This window comes from Amblyomma americanum, chromosome 6 (assembly GCF_052857255.1).
Source record: "Amblyomma americanum isolate KBUSLIRL-KWMA chromosome 6, ASM5285725v1, whole genome shotgun sequence".
Lineage (NCBI taxonomy): Eukaryota > Metazoa > Arthropoda > Arachnida > Ixodida > Ixodidae > Amblyomma > Amblyomma americanum.
Window position 1 is genome coordinate 12,551,460 of NC_135502.1, and position 15,116 is coordinate 12,566,575.

At 45.5% G+C, this 15,116-nt stretch overlaps 2 protein-coding genes across 5 annotated transcripts in view; one reads left to right on the top strand and one right to left on the bottom strand.

Annotated features, from left to right (window-relative positions):
• Nucleotides 1-15,116, top strand: part of LOC144136326 (ubiquitin-ribosomal protein eL40 fusion protein-like) — a 274,921-nt gene that overhangs the window by 222,613 nt on the left and 37,192 nt on the right. The window lies entirely within an intron of this gene.
• Nucleotides 1-15,116, bottom strand: part of LOC144136322 (protein turtle-like) — a 63,110-nt gene that overhangs the window by 47,269 nt on the left and 725 nt on the right. For all 4 annotated transcript variants that reach the window (XM_077668567.1, XM_077668569.1, XM_077668568.1 and 1 more), the window contains exons 2-5: nucleotides 6,350-6,506; nucleotides 1,770-1,951; nucleotides 816-931; nucleotides 116-269 (exon numbers count right to left, since the gene is read on the bottom strand). In XM_077668567.1, the coding sequence (XP_077524693.1) occupies nucleotides 116-269; nucleotides 816-931; nucleotides 1,770-1,951; nucleotides 6,350-6,506 (609 nt within the window). The remainder of the gene's footprint in view (nucleotides 1-115; nucleotides 270-815; nucleotides 932-1,769; nucleotides 1,952-6,349; nucleotides 6,507-15,116) is intronic.

Here is a 15,116-nt window from a genome sequence, read left to right on the forward strand (position 1 = left end):
GTGGCCAATGAAAGTAATGCTTTGCTCTCACACAGGTACAAACTAAGCCATGTAAACACACAAAGCCTATGTGACTTAGGTAGTGAAATGAGCTGAGCAAATTCCAGCAGCCCACCAGCAACGATGACCTTGGCGAGCGCAGAGTCACTGCCTTCGGAGTTTCGAGCCATGCAGGTGTAGTCCCCCACGTCCGTCTGCCGAAGGCTGGAAATGCGCAGCTCTGTTGGGTGGATCTGGATGTTGCTGTTCTCCTCAAGGGGAAGGTTGTCCTGCATGACAGAGGCCTGGGTCAGTGGAGCGTCGAGGGAGATAGCCAACCAGCGCAGCCAGCATCTCATTGAAAGATGGATCACACACTGTTCGTGCTGGCATAGTCCTCATTTTCCCTTTTCATTCTGTGTCAACAACAGCATGTTCAGAATTCTAAAACACTGCATAAAAGTGTGACTACCACTGCACTTTTTTATGCACCTGAAAAAAAAAACTTGCCAACAGTTGTCAAGCCTGTATAGACCAAAACCGTGTTTACAAACAAAGCGGGGGGTTCGTGGCAGGCGGCTCGATTGGGGGTGAAAAGTAGACTTAGCGCCCATAGGAATACAGGGAAGCAAAAGTTTTCAAAGCAGTCTTCTGATTTCACACTGCACCTAAGATGTCGTCTCTTCAAGAAAAACAACCAAATTCAATCTAGAACATGTTCTGAAAGCATGAAACGTCATTTGGACAGCGTGGCTTTTTCAAGGCAGGCTACCTCCGACTGAAACTTAATTTTACCTCTGCCTGGTGCCAACAGCAAAGGATGCAACACAGCTCACCTTGTACCATATGATGGTGGGGGGTGGGGTGCCCTCAGCTTCGCAGGGAAGCACCACCGACTCGCCCACCTTCACATAGATGATCTGCTCTGGCTTGGACTTGAAGTGTGGTGGTGCTGCACAAAGGCATGGGTCACACTTTCATCAGAATCCAACAACAGCAATCTCTGGAGGGCAGGGATCCCACAGTTTATTTCAGCCCTTTATGCTTCACAAAACATATATTCTTCCTAGGGTTGACATAGTTATGACAAAAAATCACTGTTCTAACCCTCAAGGCACAAAAATAGGACTAAAAAGGGAATAATGGCAAGTATGTACATAGCCTATATGCTTATAAGAAATAAAGCTATAGAGCCTGCTCAAAAAGCTTCAGTTTTAACAAAGAATTGTCGAGGTATACAGCTCAAACCCAGGACCATTACCACTCCGAGAAAGTCACTCCATCACCCAAGCTAGCCAGGACAGTGCTGCAGTGAGGCCAAAAATATCAGCAACTTGAAGCAGTAACGATGTTAGCCCAAAATGCTCTGGGGAGTCCCCAAGGCACCATATGTTTTACTGTGACCTCATCCTTAGATAGCAGAGGTCTGTCTATATGCCTCTTCCATGAAAAATTGAAAATTGGTTTTTGAGGAAAGAAAATGACACAGTAACTGTCTCACATATCTCAAACTGAGCTGTAAGAAAAAGGATAAAGGAGGGAGTGAAGGAAGAAAGGAAAAAATAGGTGCTCTAGTGGAGGTTTCTGGAATAATTTTGACCACCTGGGGATCTTTAACCAGCATTGACATCTCACAGCATACAGGCACCTTTTGCATTTCACCTCCATCAAAATGCGTGTTCGAACACAGGTACTCCAACCTTTAGTTTTTGACAATGGTTTCTGAGGATCACCAAAGGTCACTCAAGTAAGAAGCATTGTGCACAAAATGGCTTGATTGGGGCACGCACCCAGCACATCCAAGTAGATCCAGGTCCCATTGCGAATGGTCTCCCGGTTGAGGAAGAAGACCTTGCACTCATACCAGCCTTTGTCTGACTCACGCACATTTGTCAGGTTCAGTGATGACTGGCCAGAAAGGGAAATGCGCTCCTTGTAATCGTCGGCCGCATGTGGAGGGTAGCCGTCGTACCTGTAAAAGACGGGTCCTCCTGCCTGACACCTCAACGAAACATTTGCACTGCTGAGCATAGTGACCCAATGGTGACATTATGAAAAACAGTGCAAGAAAACACAGGGACCATAAGACACAGACACACTGTCTTTGTATCTTTTAGTCCTCGTGTTTTTAAAGCTGTTTATTCATAATCGTTACCAACTCACCCAACTCGCTCTACTTCTACAACGGTGACAATGCAGGGCTGGCTGAATTGGGGATCAAACCATCATCCAAATGACTCCAGGCCTTCCACACTGCACTTTCTGCCGTGAGGCCATAAACAGTAGTGTGCACTTGAAAGAGCTCATGCACATTAACATTTGATTGGTAATGCCGTCAGGACCTGTTAATGTGCATGAACACCGGAAGATGCTCCTAACCTATCTCAATCGAGTGTGGGAGTCTGGTGACGTTCCCCCTTCATGGAAGGTGGCTTGTGTAGTCCCACTGCTGAAGGCCAGCAAAGAGATGACAGACGCGGCCTCGTATCGTCCTGTATCGCTGACGTCGTGTGTGGCTAAGCTCATGGAGAAGATGGCAAGTAAGCGTTTGTCTTGGTGGCTTGAGGATAGAAGGGCACTACCAACATGCATGACTGGATTCCGCACAGGTTTAAGCGCGCAAGATAGCGTCCTGGACTTGATAAGCCACATTGAACATCAGAGTGCTTTTGGACTTTCAACACTAGCTATTTTCCTAGACGTATCAAAGGCTTATGATAGCGTCCTCCAGAGCTCAATACTGAATAGTCTGCAGGTCATAGGCGTACAGGGCTATCTTCTGCGATTCATTCTCTCATTTCTCAGTGATCGTAAATTTCGAGTGCGGTTAGGCAGTACAATGAGCTCCGAAAGGGCGGTGTCGCAGGGGGTACCTCAGGGTAGTGTCCTGTCCCCAACGCTCTTTAATGTTGTCATGGCTGGTCTTCCCGCAAAAGTGCAAAAACATTGTAGGCATGTCCATATGTCGATATATGCAGACGACATTTGTCTTTGGTTAACCGGATATCAACACAAACGCTTAGCTCTATTAGCGCAACAGGCAGTGCTTTCAGTTAAAAGTTACCTTCAAGGTGTTGGGTTGACTCTCTCGGTGGAAAAATCTGGCTTCGTCCTGTTTCCAGGTAGGGGACGACGGTATGCACGGCTGAGCATAAACCTTGATCACTCTTGCCTTCGTCAGGTTAACCACATACGTTTTATGGGCGTCCCTATTGACTCACGTCTACAGTGGTGACGAGCTGTGGACTCGATTGTGGCTTCACTATCTTCGCGTCTCAATGTGCTTTATAGAGTTGCTAGTGAGCAATGGGGAAACCATCCTGCTTCAATGATCAGGCTTCACGATGCCCTGGTGACAAGTCGCATAATGTACCAGCTCCCTTTAATTTCCTCTCGGTATCGCAGCTGGAACGCCTTGAGGTTTTGCACAGAATGGGACTAAGGAGGGCTCTCGGCATTCCGCAGGCTGCTCCAAACAATGCAGTACTGTATGAGTCTCATTCGAAACCCCTTCGACTAGCCGCTTCACAAAGACTTTTGCTGCAAATTGGCCGCCTCAGAGAGACTGTTGCCGGGAGAGCGCTTCTACAGCGCCTTCAAAAGAGATCTGAGTCCCGAGCGTACTTGGCTTTAAATACTCTTCGTTCTCTGGGTCTCGACCTTCGAGATCGACCTAAGACGTTGAAGCCACCTTGGTCCTTTCCGAGCCTCGATTGTTCCTTGACAATTCCCCACGTTCGCGCTAACCGGAATTCTCCTTTAGCGGCAATGCGTTCGCTCGTACTGGAACATCTTGAGACCGAATATGCCAGTCATCTTCAAATTTTTACAGACGGCTCTGTCGACAAGGTCAGAGGATCTAGTGCAGCTGCTTTTCATGTTCCGTCTTTGAAGTATGATTGGTCTGTTTGTTTTACTAAAGTCGTGTCCTCCACAATGGCCGAAAGCGTTGCCATTGAGGCAGCTCTAAAGAAGCTACGGTGTTGTACGCCTCAACCTACTGTCATAATTACGGATTCAAAATCTGCCCTTCAAAGGTTAGAGTACGGGTTCCCCACTGATGCCTTGAGTCTTGGATCCCTACGTTTGGTGCAGAATCTACATAGCAAAGGCTTCTCTATACGCTTTCAATGGGTGCCCTCGCACATAGGTGTCTTAGGCAACGAGATAGCAGACAACCTCGCCCATACAGCTCTCTCCAGGATTCCAGTACATGGAGTCCCTCATGAAGTCAAGCAAATGTTCAGAGATGTGGTGTTGTGCCACTTCAGTTCTTTGTGGAGCTCTCCTCATCAGCCATGTGTGACCAAGGGTCTCAAAAGGTACCAAGCCACTTTGCTGCACAGCGTTCGCATGGATTCTGCTCGTACGCCGGCGTGGATGTATAAGACTGGCCTAGCGTTGTCACCATTGTGTTCAACATGTGGTGTGTGTGGTGACATAGAACATTACCTCTTGTGCTGTACTTTGTACAACGCGGAACGGGCTGTGTTATTCGGATCCCTCAAAAAGGCACGAGTTCCTCCCAGTTCTCTTCAGGACATTGTTTTCCCGCGCGGGAGCCAGTCGAGTAGAAGGGATGCTTCTCACCTTCTACTATACCTGCAGGACACGGATTTGGCCTCCACATGGTGACCTCAGGAGTGTCTATTTGGGTTTTTGCGGACAGTGTTTCTGTGATTTCTATTTAAGTGTCGCTACGGTGGAGCAATTGCCGGCAGCAACTGCAAGGCTAATCCCACCGGTAGTTTACAACCACTCAACTCAACTCAACTCATGCACATTATACACAGAAGGAACAATAAAATGCTCAGTCCTTGCAGCAAGACTAACACCAATGATGGCAGTGGGCACAGAATGAATGCCAATCCTCACCATAATTCCTTAGTACATTGTGCTTTTTGGAAGCAATTTTTGACACTGGCAATTATTGGCAGCAGAAAAAGGGTGACAACAAGGTTGGGTGCTGCCTTTCTATTGGCTAGGCATCCACCCTGAACCTAGTTGCTTGAAACTGGGGAAATGGATCCAAAGTATGATGTCTCTGAGTACTGTAAGCTTTTTGCATGTAACAAAAACTGAAAAGAAGCAGTGAAAGCGAACAAAACCTAACAAGAATAAAGCTAGGGGCGATACATTTCATTTTCTTGGAGGCAAGCACTGTTCAAACCGCATCCAGATGGAAAAGGAAAAGAAATGCTGGTCGGTCCACACACCTTTCCCAAAAATGTGAAGAGAAAAGGCGGACAGGGGGTAAAATTGCGGTGGGAGGGAGGGGTAGTGCGGGGGACCAATGTTAACCTTTCAATTAATCCTGCAAAAAAAAAAAAAACATCGGGAGCTTCTTCTGTCACCCCTGCATACCCCTGCCCTGTCTACGAGATGCAATGCATATTTGGAGGAACAAACACTGTCAAAACGAGCAGCTGTAGGCTGCCCTGGCAAGGCAACGATTGCATGCAAGCTTCCACTGTGGGTGCGCAAGGCATGGTACTGATTGGTAGCGTCCAATCTCAGCACTATGGGAGTAAAACGCGTTTTTGTATGATCTTCTTATTTTGAATTTCCTAAGTGATTTTCAATAATTCTTTCGCACTGACCTCTACAACATGTGAAGAATCCATTTAACTACATTAATCAGCATTGAAAAAAAATCACAATGCCCCTTTAAGAACAATGCACTGAAGTAGGACATAATGTTGGACCAGTTGGTTCACAGGACCAGCAAATATAAAACAACGCGAAGAAGACGGGACAGGAGGAGAACACAAAGGCGCTATGTGTGTGCATCTGTGTTCTCCTCCCGTCCCGTCTTATTCACGCTGTTTTATATTTGCTGATACTAACAACAATCTATTATCATGTGACTCATACCAAGAAGTAACATTATTATAATGTTTCGGTGCTACATGGGTATCAAGTACATTTCGAACCTATCCTGAGGTAAGCAACGCAGTGGATGGTAAACAGTAAAGGAAGTCTACAATCAGCAATTAACTGTAAACACCACCCCATAGGGCTGGTCCAAGCTCCCTTCTTTTTTTCCACATGGTATGTTCAGTTTTCTGCCTTGGCAAGCTACAGTCTCTTGAAGGCACCTTTCCATGTAGAAATTTGGTCTAACCAAATATTGCTAAAATTTCATACAGATGAACAATTTTTGCAAAATTAGGTTTTACCTGCAAACAAAAAGTGACTATATATACAATACGAGCAGAACCAGCAGTAAACAAATATAGAATGCTTAATGTACCAAAAGGAATACCTATCTCCAGAAGGACACAAAAGGCTTCTAGCTTGCTTTACAAAACCACCACACCAAAACACAGGGCCAGAGGTGCGCATGGATCTGAACAATATGAGTGCCCACCAGATGTAGATGGGTATCTTGTGGTCCTTCTTGTGCCACTGGACCAGGTAGGGCACGGGCATGCCATCGGGGTATTCGAAGGGGCAGTGCAAGATCACATCCTGCCCCAGCAAAGCGGTCATGTGTTCCGGCTCCTGAGGTGGTAGCCCAGACGCATCTGCATAGCCCACACAACAGATGTGGCCTGCTCAGGCTCATGCCCAACTAGATATAGGTCACAAAACACAATATGTCAGCAAGAAATAAACAGATTTCGATATGAACATGGAGATACATTTACAGCTGGAGTAGCTGGAAATAGCATTTTCCAGCTCGAAGTGATAGAGATTCCAGCTGGAGGTAGCTGGAAGTGGACATTTTCCAGCTGGAAGCAAGAAACGCTTCAGCTGGATACAACTTCTAGTCCCATAATAAAGCTGACAATTTTATTCATCCGACACGAAAGATTTTTTCCACACCATCTTCTCAAGGTACTGAGCCAGATGAAACCAAAAGCAGAACAATTCTGAAAAGGATGGGCACAGGGGTAATCGTCTGGCATAGCAATTTGATGTACAGTGATCTCGCATAGAGGCTTCCCACGATTATTATCCGCACAAGCACAGTTTCTGAGGCACTGAGGAGTTCCACCACAGCTAGGACAGTTTCTTGCCTACATTACTGAAACACCCACACTATTCCGCACCAGCTTATGAAGCCATATGAGGTGTGGCTTAGGAAGCAGATAATGTGCAATAAACTCTCATAATTTTCTGCAACCATGCAATGGAGCCATTATGAGTGTCATCACTTTTTTGCACATATGCTGTTCAAATCTATTATGTCACATCCAGAGCTAGGCTTGCAGCAGTCAGAAGTGAATCCAGCCACAGAAAGGTGTGATTACAAGACATATAGCTGCATGTTCCTAGATTAGCCATGGGGCTGCAGGCATTTAATGCCAGAAAAGAGAACAGCTGGAATGGCGCCACTGTAGCTTTTGTCACAAGAAAGGCACTGCACATTGTGAGGCAGGATGTACAAGTTCAGAAAGTTGTGAAGAATTCATGCTGCCCTTTCACACTGTTCTTTCGACAGTGTCAAAATGAATGCAGTGTGTAGTGTCTCGTTGAGTTTTATGATGATGATAATAATAATAATAATAATAATAATAATAATAATAATAATAATAATAATAATAATAATAATAATAATAATAATAATAATAATAATAATAATTGGTTTTTGGGGAAAGGAAAATGGCACAGTGTCTATCTCATATATCTTTGGACACCTGAACCACCGTAAGGGAAGGGATAAAGGAGGGAGTGAAAGAAGAAAGGAAGAAGAGGTGCGGTAGTGGAGGGCTCCGGAATAATTTCGACCACCTGGGGATCTTTAACGTGCACTGACATCGCACAGCACACGGACGCCTTAGCGTTTTTCCTCCATAAAAACGCAGCCGCCGCGGTCGGGTTCGAACCCGGGAACTCCGGATCAGTAGTCGAGCGCCCTAACCACTGAGCCACCGCGGCGGGTTAGTGTTATGAAGCAGAAGGTGCATTCTCCAGCCAAGTACAAACAGCGCAGATTTTGGCTTCAAGCACCAAAGCTCAAAAACTTTTGTCAGAAAAAAAGTTTAAGCTATCAGTTTTTAGCTGCCATCATGAACCATGTAATGATCGAGGAGCTGTAACTTGAATTTTCATGCCAAAAATGACCTTTACCATACCCTAGTCAGCTCTGATAACCTGATAGCTCTGATGATTTGCAGGAGCAACATGACAAAAATTGAAACCAACCAAGCGAACTACACTTCCTATCTTAGCTAAATGCCCCTGCAATGTAATGCTAGATAACTTTGAGCAGGACTCGCTCTTATACCCTAGCATTACTGCTTATTTATTAAGCTTAGTAAGCGTAATTGTATGCAGAAAAGTGAGCAAGAGGGTGGTAAACAAAGCAACTTTTAAAAAATTCCTCGAAGGGGCTTCCTACAGGATCATGTTAAGAAAACACTAAGCAAAATGAAACACTGTTGCCTTTGCCACACTGGTTAGCATTTATGCTCATAAATAGCAACAGCAAAAGTTAATTAAAGAAATCATGCTGTAACTGCATTGTCTCATGACATCGTATATTGACGTTGGTTATAAATGAGGGACTAAAAGGAAGGCAACATAAAAACACTGATCGTGGTTTTCAGACAAAACTGAATTGAATAAAGTTGTTAATGGCAAACTTATTAAAACTTATTAACAGACATGCAGGACAAAGTGACGCTATGTACTATAATAAAACATTGAAAATCCCTTTCAAGTCTATAGTTAAAGTATTCAGGGAAACCCCCAAGGTTGAGCAGATTTTAATTACTTGTTGATATCTACCTGGGCACAGCCATATGGTCACAAATTAAGGAAAGATACACACATTTCTCAGAACTTTTTGCAGTTGAAGGAAAATTCGTCCTGCTCTGGGGCTCGAACCAGGGGCCACTGCCTAATGCATTAAAACAGTCGCCCAGCCAATTCAGCTAACCATGATGATTAGCAGATGGTAGAGCAAGGCCGAATCAATCAACAACTCGAAGCAGGAATGGGTGCCACACACGCATAAGAAATGACAGTAAATGCTGAAGGCCTTAAGTTTGTTAATCTCATGAATTTTGGAGTTGGTGCCGCACGTCCAGACTTACCGTCATTAATGAAAGTCGCGGTGACAATAACACCTGCAATACATTCAAAACTTTTACCTGAATATAAACAGCGCTAATGAGCACAATATCTCAGAAATGTCATTCAAATGTAATATAAAAATTATTTTGCAGAAAATGCCGCTGTTCTTGTTTCCCAGGTGAAAATTTGTTAATGGGATTCTGCTGGTTTCTAATGGTTTCATCTGGTCCCAGAAGGAAGCCTTCTGGTTTTCCACTGGTTGAAATGGTCCCTGTAGGGCACCAACTGGTTTTTTGCTTGGATCTACTGGTCCCAGAAGAAAGCCTTCTGGTTTGCGCTGCTGGTTGAAATGGTCCCGGTAAGGAGCCTCCTCTGGTCCCTGCTGGGAGCTTCTAGTTCTGAAGTCGGATCTACTGGCTCCTACAGAGAGCTTTTTGTTGTGTGATTGACAACTTTTTTCTGTTGTTTATGTTGTAATGGTCTCCTACAATCAACAAAATTTTTCACATAAATCTCTTCGAATTTTTCTGCTATAAATTGCAAAAATAGTGCTGAAATTTAATGAGAAAACTATGTTTATTAACTGTTCCCCGCTAACACCTGTGTGATGCCCTTAATGAGGGAGTATATAAGCAATTGAGCTCATAGTAAGTTTGTATTAACGTGAGCGTATGTTTCTCATATAAGTTATGTGTATTGCAGTGCTTTGTTGTTGGGCTTGTTGGCGCTTACTACGATTAAAGCTGTGTGTTCTCACTATAGGCAGGTCTGCATGGTTCTGCAGGGTGACACATTTTAGTGTAGGTTGCTTCTATTTTCCTGAATTTTTGGAGTGTGCTTATTATCATTAATCAACTCTTTAAAACATTTTGTAACTTGTCAGAAAGGTTAAAAATCTAAGAAAATATTACATGGATGCTTTATCCAAATAAATGTTCCTGCTATCAGCATGCAGTTACTGGTTCCAGCGGCTACTGGTCCCAGCAGCCAATGGTCCCAGCAGCTACAGGGAATGGGCCAATAAACCATTTGAACTGGGACCATAAAGAATCCCATTTGGAAATTTTCACCTGGGTTGACAAGCCGAAAATACTGCCAAAAACTAGCATGTGAGCACACAAGCTGTATGCCAGTAAAAATGGCACCCTTCACATCGAAAATGAAGTATAGGAGGTGTGTCATCTGACTGAAAGCTATGATAAACCATTTGCTACTCGATGGGAATTGTTACTAGAAACATTGCATGCTTTTCTGTGTGTGGAATAGGGACGAAAGTACACATTGTTCGGGCGGATGAGTTATTGTGGCGAACTCAGTAAGTCACGAATGGCAGTAAGGCATGCCAATTAAATACGTGTGCGCGGCATCATGTGAATGGCACTAAAAATTAAGGCAGTAAGCACTTAATGGCATTAAATTTGTCCGTGTGGCACAAGTATTAGTCCAATGTATTTAGGGAAAACTCTCAAGGTGGAGTAGATTTTTTGAGATTCTTTTTCAACTGCAAATTTGTTTCTGAGAAAGCTGTACAGCTTTTGCCTTCTGGCCCCATGGCTGCACTCAAAATCGCAACTGCTCCCTATTGACATGCAGTGTGCGGAGCGCGCTCGGATGGGCCTTGGCTGCCGGTGACGTCACCGATAACGTAACCATCTCGTGGTCACGTGATGTTACGCCAACGGCGCCGCTATGCGCTGAGGGCAACTGTAATGATTCTGGCCTCCGACTCGCGCCAGCACCACGTCGGTGCCACCTGGTAGCCGTTTCTCTGTGATCGCCAAAATAACCCGTTCCCCCACCAGCAACAATGCGCTGGAAAAGTACGGGCGGGGAAAGGGGGATCGAAAAGTCCCGTTACCCCCTAATCCTGCTAGTCCCGTGAGCTGCGCCACCTAGCATGTATACGGTCATCGCCTCCGCCGGATGTGACCTGCGCATGCTGTTGCTATCACTCATGCATTCGAACAGCTTTTCTCGGATTTAAATGCATGTGATCATATTTATTTATTCATTTACAAATACTACAGGCCCTATTCGGGCCCAAGCAGGAGTGGGTACATACAACAACGTAAATTACCATTGCCAATTAGTGGCGCGGGTTACAGTAAAATGGAACTTCGAATTCAACTAGTGAACGATATTTATCGATGCTCGTTACAGAAACTGCGCACGACATCCCGAATCAAACAGCGCGGTGTAACTGTTGAAATGTCGCATTTTTTGCGTCCCGCGCAGTCGCCAGCGAGTGCTCCGGCAATATTATCATTGTGACGTGAGCGCCCGGAAAAAAAAATTGTTTCGACGCAGTCACTCTGCCTGAAAATCAAGTAACTGGCTTTAGTTATCTTTAGAGAACAAGCGTCCCGTAAATTTTTGCTTCCGCAGTAGTACGATATCCTCTCCACTTGCATATGCATTTCAGGTAATATGTGCGTAGAGGATGCTTTGCTCCGCCCATATACCGTAACATATGTGAGGATGCTTTGCTCCGCCCATATACCGTAACATATGTACAGTCGCGAGCGAAAAAGATTAGCAAAATTACGTCACCGGAGCGGCGAATATCGCATCGTGCGGCTGGCGGGGCGCCGTGCTTTGTGAACGCACCTGTCACTTTTGCTATCGGCGTGTTCGTAACCACAGCACCGATTGAGCGTTGCTATCTGCCGCTCTTGTGGCACGTGACTATAGTGCTAATCTTTTTTTTACTTGCGACTGTACAACTGTGTTTCAGGTACAGTCTGCATACGTACGTCTGTTATATGTCTTTGAAGAATAATATATATCTAATGACTTAATTTTTGTAATCGCAAATTGGGTGACTTAGTCTGGATTGTGATCGAAGGTCCAAAAAATTTTGTGATCCAACTTCCAGCAGCTACACAATTGAGCGGAAAAGCGCACGCGCGTGGGGTGAAAGAGGCAAACTCACTCCCTCGAAAAGAGCACCCCGCGTTTGTTTTTGCACCGCCACGAAGGATAAACGTGGACCACGCGGTCACGTCCAAACACGGCCTGCAGCTGCCTCGCCACGGCATCCCGTTGTTTCATAGCCGGGCCCATATATATATAGATGCACACATGGCCAACTAGCCGATTGCCCACTCATGGCATGCCATCAAGCGAGACCAAGCCCTCTTCCAAACTGTCTAGGCAGTGAAGCAATGCATGTGTGCCAAAGAGCAGCAGCTGAAATTTTCTGCGCTGTGAGGCAGACCTCTCTCGTCCATTTCGGGCCAATGAAGACAACAAATAGTCTCTCAGAAATTCGTGCAGTGTTGTGACTATTTTTCAAGAAATGATTGCATTGAAAAAACAGTTCAGGATGGTGTTTCACAAGTACAGCGATCCCAGACAACACGAATACATCCTCAGGACGTCCTGAGGATTAATGTTTGAGAACAATGTGTTGTTCTGAGAACGTCCTCTACTGATCCTCAATAAGCCCTCACATAGACCTGTTGTCTGACCTCAGTATGTCCTCAAAATTCCTCTCAAGGACCTTCTTAGTACGTTTTCAGGACATCAGATGACAATTCAGCCCAGAGAGTGTGGGTCATATTGCATTTCTTAATCACTGCAGGGAGTGTGCACAGAGGCTGCGAAGCAGCTTTCTATTTTGCTTCATTTGTATTGGATTCTAGCAAAGAAATTGGTGGACAAAGGTGGACAAAAAGTGCAGGCAATATTTGATCTACACAGTAAGCAGTTCTGAACTGAAATAATTATAGAGTTGCCAAATGGTTATTAAGAAAACGACCTAGATGCCTTCATTACAAAAAAAAGCACATAGCTTCACTAAAGCAGTTTTTCTTCCTTATCACCAAGTCCCACCCACTGTGAGCTGCGTAAATGTGAAAAGCGAAAACCTTCAAACATGCTGAAGAACTAACATCCAGCCTAAATTTAAGATAAAGAAACACAGGTGAACTGGACCATATATGCATGCATACTGCTATAAGTGCTTAGCAGAGAGCTTTTATACAAAAAGACGGCTTTAAAATAACGAGCCAAGAAGAATTAGAAATTATGACGTGATGCCATCTTCCTTTTCAGTTGTGAGGCTTCTTTTCAGCGTCTTTTTTTTCTTTAAATATGAAAACATACCAATTTGCACAGCTTTCCACCTTTAAGGATCTGCACGATGGGCAATGTGGATATCACCAACATGCCCAAGTATATACTCTGATGTAATGTTATATTAAGCAGTCAAGCCAGTGATTTTCCAACACACCCATTAAGGGGCGGTGCAAACCCCCTTATTTTCCTGAAGGCACCTCCTTTATTAGCAATATTTTTTCTAGCACATGATGGGGAATTTTGTTTAAAGAAAGGCTTTATGCACAGGGAAACATCATCCATAGCTGGCTTTTGGTGGAAGGTGGATGTATGGCGCAAGGCACAACGACCAAAGGACAGAAACAGTGAAAGACACGCACAGGCGCTGTCCTGTACTTTTGCCGCTGTGCCTTGCACTGTTACTTCCCCATGCAAAATCAACTCGCTGTTGTAGTGGAAGAAATCACAAGTTCCACACAAACTTCTACACAAGCGTTTTCCACGCCTGCATTACGCGAGTGGCGTTAACAGCTAGATTCATTTACAACGTTTATTACAAGAAGTCTGAACTGCCACATAGCTTCTCAACACATTTTAGCTAGTCCTTGTTTTTTATTTAGTTTTTGTCTCTTCATAACTTGTCCTTGTGTAATAGTCCTTGCGTAAAGTGAAATAAATGTTCTCAGTCACTGTCGTGAGAGTTGGAGTCGCAATTCCGTGACACACCAATGACACAAATAAGAAACTTAAAACTACTACAGCTATACTCCTCTACCCCCCCCCCCCCCACCCCCAAGAAATTTAGACATGCCCCTAATCTCAATTCCTGGGGAAACTCCTTGGTCAAACGCAGGACACCCAAGGCACATGAATGTGCAATATATATCAGTAAAAGCATGCTCCAATAGTGAACAAGGAGAAATCATCTGCTGTGGCATGCAGTTTCTATAATTCGTCACAAATTTCTTTTTTGCATTCACAGAAGAAATTAAATGGAACTTCGTGTGATCAGTTGGAATCTGACCGCTTCTATTCGACTCCCATGAAGTAATCGTTTTCAAATGGCAGCCCATCATATTCGCGCGCACATCGGCAAGTTAGTGTATGCTGGCTTCAAGCTGGACGAGATAAAAGCCTGACTCTACGCCGAATGCGAAGTCTGCGCGCTGCAGGGGAAATCTATAGTCCACGTACACGCGCCGGCAGCAAGCTTATTCGTATACGGCTCCGGCCGATCGATCGATACACGCAGTCAAAATATAATCTCTTACACACGCAAAATACGGCGTGCTTCCCGCTCGCCCAAATCTGCAAGCAAATCGTATGCTGCAGCGACCGGGATAGAACATCGGAGTCGCTATACGCAGCAAAAAACGCGACAGAGGCACCGCGCGCAAAACGCCGACACAAGTCCTGCAGATCGTTCTTGCAGTACACCACCGAATTCCGTAGGAGGGTGCGAACAGTACGAGCCGCGCATCTATACGCGGCGTCCCATGTCCGGCAGTTTTAGGGACCGCGGCGGGCGAGGGGGAGGATGGCACGTCTCGCGATATCCGATCCGGCGCGATATCTGCGCGCACGCGAAAGGCGCATCGCGCGCCCGCAACTGCGGGCGTCGATCCGCGCACGCTTCCTCCAGCAGTGCATGGGATGCAGCGCCGCACTCTATGCGCGCTAACGCGCGGCCGCCGTGGTTCTTAATCTCGTCATCTTTTTCCGGCAGCAGCACTCGCTTGTCCCGCCTGTCGGGATGCTGCGCGTATTCACTGGACTGCGGGCCGCGTACGCGCGACGAGCGAGCGCGTGTCGCGAAAGGCGGCATCCGCCCTTTCCCTCTTCTGGAGGGCGCAGACGCTCGATCGGCCAAACATACGCGATCCTGGAACCGACCGCAGCACCGTTGCGCTTTCGATCTCAACTCGGCGACGACGTCCGGGGTCAACCGTTAGTAAGGCTGCAAACCCCACAAGGCCTCCAATCTTTTTTTTTTTTTTTGCGAACACTGAAAAGAACATCGCGTAGCCCAACGGCGACGCGATCATGCGGAGTAC